The sequence below is a fragment of the Nicotiana tabacum genome, chromosome 24 (assembly GCF_000715075.1).
Source record: "Nicotiana tabacum cultivar K326 chromosome 24, ASM71507v2, whole genome shotgun sequence".
In the NCBI taxonomy this organism is placed as follows: Eukaryota; Viridiplantae; Streptophyta; class Magnoliopsida; order Solanales; family Solanaceae; genus Nicotiana; species Nicotiana tabacum.
In genome coordinates, this window is record NC_134103.1 from 83641392 (window position 1) to 83651042 (window position 9651).

The following is a 9651-nucleotide window of genomic DNA, read 5'->3' on the forward strand; positions in this document are numbered from 1 at the left end:
AGATTTTGATTTGGAGTAGAAGACGACGCTGGAGCCCAATCGCACTAACTCTTCACCCCTGGTTCATTCTTTATTTACCTCAATGCCACTCCACCTCTCAGGTGCAATGCGTGTCACTCAGAAACAGAATCATGTTCTGTAATGAATCTCTCTATTTGCTACTCAGCAGAATAAAAAAAAGAAAGAGAAAAGAATAAAAGCATAACTTGCATGACAACAATGACATTGTCCTCATTCTTCAGCTTGCCGTTTTTTTTAGCTTTGTTACACTTATACATACATATATATATATATATAGAGAGAGAGAGAGAGAGAGAATTAGAGAGTTTTTCATTGAGAGAGAAAGAGAGTGTTAGGTAATGGGATCATCAACGGCGGCGCAGAGCAACAGCAGCAACAGCAGCTATGATTTGTCTTTTAAGATATTATTGATCGGTGATTCAGGAGTTGGCAAGAGCAGCTTGCTCCTTAGTTTCATTTCTAATGCTATTGACGATATTACCCCTACCATTGGTACAATTACTACTGCTACTGCTACCTCTCAATCCAAACTAGTTAGGGTCTTGTCAAATATGAACATTGCTCAAATTAAACTTATCTCAATCCAGTATTCAATAATTTAAGTTCTCTAACAGGTTGTAACAGGTGACGTGCTATATTTTTTGACGTATCAATTTATATCTATTGTAGTAAAATATATAGATACTTTCAACTAGTATTTAGATGACTTGATTGTGTAAATAATACTCACTCCGTTCCAATTTATGTGAACCTGTTTGACTGGACACGAAATTTAAGAAAAAACAAAAACTTTTGGAATTTGTGGTCCTAAACAAGTCAAAAAGTGGCTATAAAAGCTTCTCATTAAGAGTAGAATTAGAAGTTTAAGCTAAATTATTTTCAAATTTAGAAAGGGCTCATTATTTTTGGAACGGACTAAAAAAGAAATAAGTTCATATAAATTGGAACGGAGGGAGTATATATTTTTCATCCTGGTGTAAATATAGTATTTTGCATTTTTGTCTAGCTTTATGATTTGATATTTTCCTAAAATTTGGATTTTATGATCTTCAGTGATTAAGTGTGCATAAAAGCTCGGAGTTTGAATTCAACTGTGCATATACTTCTCTTGAAAAAGTTTAGTTGTTGCTGAAAACCTAATACTCTGCATCCTATCGTACGTTGTTATGAACTTTTCTAGATCTGTAGCTGTTGTTTTTAAGCATCTAAATTGAACATCTGTATAAAATAATGGCTGTGATTAATTTCCCTATTGTTCTTGGTTGAGTGATTTATAGTGGTTTTATGTACACATATGGTCCTTCCTTGTGGACTGTGGTAGTCAAGAAGCTTTAATTTAGTGTTGGACTCTTAATTGCCTCGAATTTTTATCATATTCTTCATGCAGCACTCAACCTTCTCCATCTTATGTGATGGCTGCTTGTTGCTTTGCTTCATCCTAAATTTCTGTTTCACTGTTACGTTCATGATTTTCTATGTCAGGTCATGGATTGAAGTTTTAGCTATGTTGCTTAGATTCTTCGAAAATGTCTTGTCTTCGGGTGTGTGTCAGATCCTCCAAAAGTAGAATATTTTTTGAGGATCCGACATGGGTGCGGCAACATTTTGGAGAGTCCACGCAACATAGGTTTTTAGTTCATTTGAGTCCTTGTTCATCCATCTAACCATACCAAGTATCAATTTTTGCTTTCTTTGGGTTGAATTGACTCCTCGAATATGTCATGTGGTATAAAATAATGTCAAAATACTATTTGTTTCACATATAGAAACGAACAATATGTTAAGTTGTTCATAATAAAATTTTGGATTAGGATGCTTAAGTACAAAATCTTCAGGAGAGCACCCTGATCAGCAAAAGAATATAAGAACAAGTAAATCTAAAAAGAAAAGAGAAGAAGAAGGAGAAGCAAGCTAGAAGTTCAACTAACTGAGCTTAATTATTTACTTCTCTGTCTCTGTCTCGCTGATTGCTAAGTTAGAGGTCTTTAAATGATAGTGTATTTCTCTCTAACTCGACTTTCCAATGGTTTTCTGTTTCTTTTCCCTAATGACTAGGTGTCGATTTTAAAATCAAGACGCTCACTGTTGGTGGGAAAAGATTGAAGCTTACCGTTTGGGACACAGGTAAGATTTTCCTGTATTCTCTAACAGCTAAGGCTTTAACGAATATGGTGTATTACGCTTTGAAAGACGGTTGGAGACCATTGGAATTTCTTCCCCAATGGTTTTCTGTTTCTTTTCCTGTATGATGCCACCGTGAATTCATGTGCTTATTTTGGTAGTATGTCTTCCCGTAATATAGACCATAGTAAGATTGTTCGTCAATAGTGACCTGCTGAATTTGATCTTCTTCCTATATATACTCTTGGCGCACAAAGGCTGTTACAGTTTTGGATTTTGAATTAAAGTTATTGTGTTAATATAGCAAAACTGGGATCACTCTGCCAGTGAAATGAAATCTATAATGCTCTGCTTTAATCTCAAGAATGTTAGAGTTTAACTTCTAACAAAATTGATGATAGAAGTTTATCACGGACATAACTTCTGTCATTGTTCTACTCCAACATAATAACCTAAATTGTTGCATCATCTCTTCCTCAGTAACATCATAAAGGCATGTGCCTTTTACGTTTGCCTAGATGCCATGGCAAGCTTGTGACTTTTCTTAGCATATTTTCTACAGCTGGACAGGAGAAGTTCAGGACATTGACAAACTCCTACTTCAGAGGTGCTCAGGGAATCATTCTTGGTATGTCATGAATGAAGAAATATTTCATACCATGCTAGAGGGGCTACATGTCAATGTCTTCAGAATTCTATTTATGCTTCTAAATGAAATGTTAGTGCTTAAGGAACCTACATCGTACCAAGATGAGAATGCTCTTGTTGTTTAGAGTGGATGATTTTAGAACTCTTCAAAAGTTTTATTACAGTAAGCCCTAGGATATCACTCGATATTTCTTTCTCTATATTTCCCTGTTGGAATTCTGTCCAGCAAAGTACACTGAAAAAGTGTCTGTGAATGAGCATCTTCATTACAAACATTTAGAAGCTTTTTGCAACAGAAATGTGAACTGACTGTCGTCTTCCTAAGTCCCGTTATCTGAGTTTGTTGATTGGCTCTTACGAGCACCTAATGGAAACATATGATGACATGCAAATGATGAATTTTCATTTTTAATCCGGATAATCTTCAAATACTTGTCAACGAACTTAAGCTTTCCTAGTTGCATCAACAAACGAAGCATTTTCCTGCATTATTTGTTATGCAATACTTTGTCATTGCATTTCTTTTCTGTGTTCATAATATCTGATCGCCTTTACTATAAATCACAGTTTACAATGTGACAAGGAGAGACACATTCACAAACCTATCTGATGTGTGGGCAAAAGAGGTGGAGCTTTACTGTACTAATGAGGATTGTATCAAGATGCTGGTTGGAAACAAAACTGACAGAGTAAGTCCTGCGAGAGTGAATATGCTTGTGTACGATCTTGAATGCTTGGAGTGCACTTTATCCTGCTGCAGCGTCTGGTTTGCTTGAGAAGGTTCTTAGAATAGGAAACCATCACTCTTGATAGACAATTGATATACTGCTCTAGCAAAAACTAATAATGAGACTACCTTTTAAACATGAATATACAGTATTAATTCCGTTTAGGAGCTGAGTTGTAGGCTAATCTCTGCCTATATATGCAAACCAAATATGATCTATAAATTGCATGTCTTGACTCACTTCGTGGACGTACTCTTTTTCTACCCTTGATGTATCTTGCTCTTGTTATCCATGTGTTAATAGGTACCTTTAACATTAACATTAGCAGTTACATTCATTCCATTCACTATAAGATTATTTGATGCTTGTATAAATCTAGATGAATTATAGGACCTATTTAGCTGATTCTTTTTAGCATGGAATTTCAGGAATCTGAGAGAGTTGTGAGCAGGGAGGAAGGTGTTGCTCTAGCAAAAGAGCTTGGAAGTTTATTTCTTGAGTGCAGTGCTAAAACCCGAGCAAATGTAGAGCAATGCTTTGAAGAGCTTACCTTAAAGGTAATGATACTCCTTTACTCTTTCCGTAGGATTCAGAAGAGATGTTTGTCATGGCCCCAATACCCTTTCCACAGATTGAAGAAAAAAGGTTTATCAGCCCAGAGATATCAATAGAGAAAAACATTAAAAAAGAAAAAAAGAAAAAAGAGAAGGATTCCTTAAGTTTGGATGTCTGCTACTGACATAGAAATCTGCAGAATTTGCACCTCATAAATTTGGTCGATATGTAAATAAATTGCAAATACAGTCAAGGACATATGATTCCCTTTCTTGAAAATCTTCACCTTTCCCAACCCATAAAACAAATAGAAGTAGATATGCAAGAATTAATTCTAGACATATTCAAGAACATATACTGATTCTCGTGATTTGAATACGGTGTCACTTTGGCATTATAAAATTGGATTGTGAGTCTTCTCCTATTTTAGGATTTAGGTTTAAATTAATCGCTTTTATGAATGAGAAAATGTATCTACCATCTCTTTATATTCATATCCGAATCAAATTCAAACTAATATCATGGTGGATACAGATCTAAAAATATTGATGTTTGGTAATTGGTATTAGATCAGTTTATAGGTGCTTTAACTGACCTTTGATGGAAAACCTTTACAAAATGTTACCTTAATGAGATATTTGCTGGTGTTTTCATTATATAGACTTTGACAGAAGATTATGACAAGCAAGTTTATTTATGCTCATGGAAATCCCCATTACCCCAACCAAAATCCAAATTGATGATTGGTCTAGACACTTTGGAAACTTGTTGTCACTTCCTTTTTCTTTCCCTTTTGTTCCCTTTGTCTCCCTAACTTTGAGTTGCTACTGTTTCCTGTCCTAATTTACATTCACCCATTTTTGTTTCATGACACAAGGAATACCTTGACGTTTTAAGAATCTATTGGTGCAAGTATTCCAAAAGCCATGACATCTTTTTACACTTAAGAAAACTATAATATATTACTTGAAAATTACAAAAGAACATGCCTTCCGGCCATTTCTAGATGTTGACGAGATATTCAAGATGAGGGTCTATCGGAAACAACTTCTCTACCTCCACAAGGTAGGGTAAGGTCTACGTACATATTACCCTCCCAAAAACCCACACTATAGGAATACACTAGGTATATTGCTGTTGTTATTGTTGAATAGATATTCAAGATTCACCTTTTTGTTAATCTTATACTGTACCCAGATAATGGAGGTACCAAGTCTTCTGGAAGAAGGATCTGCTCCAGGGAAGAAAAATATCTTGAAACAGAAACAAGAACGCCAAACAGCACAGAGTAGTTGTTGCTCATGAAAACTCTCCAAAACTAGGTCCAACCATTGACAAATTTATCAAAGGCATGCACTAGATGGGGGCAGTAAATGTCACACTTTCGTTTTATTTTAGTGCTGCTATTGAAAAGGTAATATAAATTCAGTGTATAAAATGGTCATTTGTCTTTCTCCATTTTCTTTGTTCATATTGGCCAAATTGCTGATTTATGCGTGTTTTTTCATAATCAAATGTGCGTTCTCTCTAATTGCCCTGGAAGATCATCATTCTTTTGCTCTCTGCCACATCTTTTTTTTTTTAGCATGTTCATAAATCTCCTTAATATGCGGCCGAAGGGTGTGTTGGGCGTTGGGGCGGAGTTATAGTCGACAAAGGATGGTTAGTTGAACACCCTTTGTCGAAATATTGTGTACAATAGGTCAAATATTACTTTTTATACAGAGACTCCCAAGAAAGGTGAACGTTTTTTTTTTAAAGTTTCCACTAACAATAGCCATCAAAGAGGTTAACTACAACCATTTTACCACGAAAACAACATCCATTATTTCTGAGCAACCCTTTCATTATTTTTCATGAGGTTATAACGATTTAGCAAGGATTGGTGCAGTTGCAGCGGCGACTGAAAAAGCCTTTACAGTGACCACTTTCAAAGCCTTCAGTGTGGCAAATATCAGCACACTTTTGCCGGCTGTGGCACCGCCCATGGAAGTTTTGGCTCCGCTTCTTGCATATTTTGCCTCCACACATCCATTAAACCAATATATCGCATTATATATGGAAATTAAAGTGTTGACTATACTTATATACATAAAAAATAGTGTTATATCATACTTATTCAGACCTTTACGGGTTGGAAAGAAGGGATTTAAGTTTATTCATGATCCTATGAACGTCCCTTAAGGAAATGTATACTCATAGTAAAATACTAAAATGTTTAATTTGTAGGATGAAAACGAATTATATACGTACGTCAATTAGGATGTGGATGCTCTTGGAATAGAGCTTAATTAATTGTAGCAGTATCCTCCAAGCAGTTATATATGTGCAAACGTACTTTTGTATTTGACTGTACTAGCTGAGTGTGAGCTGAGGGTCTAAACAGCCTCTTTATCTGCGCAAGGTAGAGGTAACGTCTGCATACACAGACTACTCTCCCCAAATTCCATTTGTGGGATTATATTAGGTACGTTTGTTGTTGTCGTTAGCTAAGTGTCAAATCTAGAACTAAAGGGAGACGCAAGAAGTTAATTACCACTGCCCAGAATAAGTACCAGCACGAGGAAAACAGTGGCAAATAGCTTCGTAGAGCCACCTCTCTGTTTTTATTTTAGGGAAGGGAAAGTGATGAAGGACGGATGTGAATATTAGAGACGAGCGCAAGAGGCCATCGCCAAAAGCAATATTTATATTAGCAAATGGTGTTGTCTAATCCGGAGAATAGGGCAGTTACCTTTGAAAATGCATAAACTAAAGGGAAATGAAAAGAACACGTATTGTTACGCGACGCCTTCATAAGATTCCTTGAAAGGGCGACGTAAGGTTAAGCAACCGATGTCAGTGCAGTTACTATCCGCCAACTGAGGTCCCCTCCGTACGCTAGACGAGATTGTCAGTGCGTATAGGAAAGCCAATGTCAAGAGCAATTAAGAGAACATAAATGAGAATTGAGAATGAAAGAAAGCTTGATTGCATTAATGAAAGCTATTACAGAAAAACAATACTGTGTCGAGGGAGAGAGACACCAGTACAGAGAATTGTTTGCTTGCTAGAAAGTTTAATTGCTTGATCTCCCTTATAGTGCTTAAAACAAATAAACCAAAGTTATATGACTTGACCTAACTAAGCTAGGGAGACATAATAGAAATACATGAAATAAAACTACTCTATATTTACAATGAAAAGGACTTAGATTCCTACAAAATAGAAGCCGATCCATTGGCAGCAACCTTGTCTTTAGCATCAGGGTCTGCGCGCGGGGCACCGTTTGCACACACGACTCTGTTGGCATCTGCCTGCGGCTGGGCGCTGGAGAGGATTATCAGTGGGGCGACATAGTCACAGGCGCGCTTGTCACTTGGCGCGGCCAGGACCACAGGGTCGACCATGACGCTAGGCGTTGGGAGGCTTACCAGGACGCCATGGGGCGCGTCCAAGGAGTCATGGGGCATGGCTGGATAGCCGCCCATGACATTCTCCCCCACCTGAGTTGGCGACGTCCTCGGCGCCTTACTTGCAAGATAATCATCGATCAGGCTCTTGTAGGCTTTGAGGTTTGTTCCCCTCTCCCAAGTATTCTTTTCTGCATCACAACCCTGCCATTTCACCAAGAACTCTTGGTGATCTTTCCTTGAAAAATGAACCACTCAATCATCGAGAATAGCTTCTACCCGCCTTTTTCCGACTGAATTAGGGCCTCGAATATTGGGTATTGTGAGTTGGTTCCGTGAAGGATTCTCCATGTCTTCCCGAAAGAGTTTCAGAAGATTGACATGGAAGACTGAATCAATCTTCCACCAGGCTGGGGTATCCACCCGGTATGCAACTTTTCCAATGCGCTTCTCAATGGACAAAGGTCCAATGTATTTTTGCAATAGACGAGGGTCATGGACCCCTGCAAACAAGTATCGCTTCGGAATTTTCACCATCACTTTGTCTCCTACTTGGTATTCAACAAAGCGACGATTTTGTTCAGCATGCTTCTTCATCCGCTTTTGGGCTTTGACCAGATAGCTCCACACTATCAACAAATTTCGCTTCCATTCCTTCGAGAAGATATCAACTCAAGGAGATTTCGACATGTTTGGGGCATTCAGAGTGTGTGGGAGTAGCGATTGCTGTCCGATAATAATTTCAAAAGCGTTTTTGTTTGTACTAGAGCTGTTTTGTGAATTGAAACACAGTTGAGCAACATCCAGAAGCTTCACCCAATTCTTCTGCGATCCGGTAAAAAAAGGACGGAGAGATTCCTCCAACATGCTATTGAACCGCTCTGTCTGGCCATCAGATTGCAGATAAAAACTTGAACAATGGCTCAATTTGTACCCAAGGCACTTAAAGAGCTGAGCCCAAACATTGCTAGTGAAGCGATAGTCGCGATCACTAACGATGTCTTTAGGCAGACCCCAGTATTTGACAACATGAGAGAAGAAGAGTTGGGCTGTATCTTCTACTGATATATATTGTGGGGCAGCTATAAATGTATCATACTTGGAAAACCGATCTACCACAACTAAGATAATTGTGAGATCTCCGACCTTAGGTAGCCCGGTGATGAAATCCAGTGAAACGCTTTCCCAAGTTCTCTTTGGAATAGGCAATAACTCCAAAAGACCCGCTTGTGTCAAGCGGTCTGACTTGTCTTTCTGGCATACTAAGCAAGTCTTCACATACTGAGCAACATCATTGGCCATTTGAGGCCAATAATAAGCACGACGCAACAACGCCATGGTGCGCTCTTCACCTGGATGGCCTGCCCACAAAGTATCATGGCATTCCATCAGAAGAGTCCTTCGCAGATCTCATCCTTTAGGAACATAAAGTCAGTTCCCTTTCACCTTCAGGAACCCATCTTCCATGTAGAACTGGTGAGTCTTGCCCTGTCCTACCAAATCGACCAAATATTGTGCATCGGGATCCTTTGGGAGTAGATCTTGTATCTGGTCTCTTATAGTGGTGGCCACTTCGATCCCCCTGAGGGTGGTGAGTAGGCACACCGATGCTAAGTCAGCCCTTCGACTGAGCGCATCATCAACTTGGTTGGTTTTTCCGCTTCGGTACTCCAAGTTGAAGTGAAATTCCGCTAGGAGTTCCTGCCACCTGGCTTGTCGTGCATTCAACTTTGGTTGGGTCATGAAATAGCTAACAACTGTGTTGTCTTTCTTGACCATGAACGTGGTTCCCAACAGATAGTGCCTCAAAAGGCGTAAGCAATGGACGCCATCCAATAATTATTTTTCGTGGGCGGCATTGCACTGTTCTGCATCCTTCAACTTCCGGTACGCCACTGGATTCCCCTCTTGTAGCAAGACTTCGCCTAGAGCATAGTCAGAGGCATTCTTCTGTACTTCGAATGGCTTGGCCAAATCAGGAAGGGCCAAGACGGGGCTACTAGACATAGTCGATTTTCTCGCATGGGACCCCAATCCCAAGGCATGATCTTCTTCAGGAGTTCTATCAATGACAATGCAATGAGAGAGTAATTATTCACAAATCGCCGATAAAAGTTGCATAGGCCAAGGAACTCCCTCAAGGCATGGATATCCTTAGGCGGCGGCCAATCTGTGACGACCTGAAT

The 9651-nt window shown here is 38.8% G+C and overlaps 1 protein-coding gene across 2 annotated transcripts; it reads left to right on the forward strand.

Moving 5' to 3' along the window:
• Positions 1-274: 274 nt before the first annotated feature.
• Positions 275-5605, forward strand: LOC107828731 (ras-related protein RABC2a-like). 2 transcript variants are annotated; one of them, XM_016656096.2, is made up of 6 exons: positions 275-513; positions 2077-2145; positions 2705-2770; positions 3358-3479; positions 3947-4075; positions 5271-5604. In XM_016656096.2, exons 1-6 carry the CDS (start codon positions 360-362, stop codon positions 5376-5378), a joined length of 648 nt encoding a protein of 215 aa, XP_016511582.1. In that variant the 5' UTR covers positions 275-359; the 3' UTR covers positions 5379-5604. The 2 variants fall into 2 exon arrangements, with proteins under 2 accessions (XP_016511582.1, XP_016511583.1); XM_016656097.2 differs by lacking the exon at positions 2705-2770 and having other exon boundaries at positions 5271-5605.
• Positions 5606-9651: the final 4046 nt, after the last annotated feature.

Bases quoted from the DNA above. Each gene is read 5' to 3' on its own strand.
- LOC107828731 (XM_016656096.2), top strand. From the start codon at position 360: ATGGGATCATCAACGGCGGCGCAGAGCAACAGCAGCAACAGCAGCTAT. The intron at 514-2,076 runs GTACAATTACTA...CCTAATGACTAG, and splicing joins CGATATTACCCCTACCATTG to GTGTCGATTTTAAAATCAAG. The intron at 2,146-2,704 runs GTAAGATTTTCC...TATTTTCTACAG, and splicing joins GCTTACCGTTTGGGACACAG to CTGGACAGGAGAAGTTCAGG.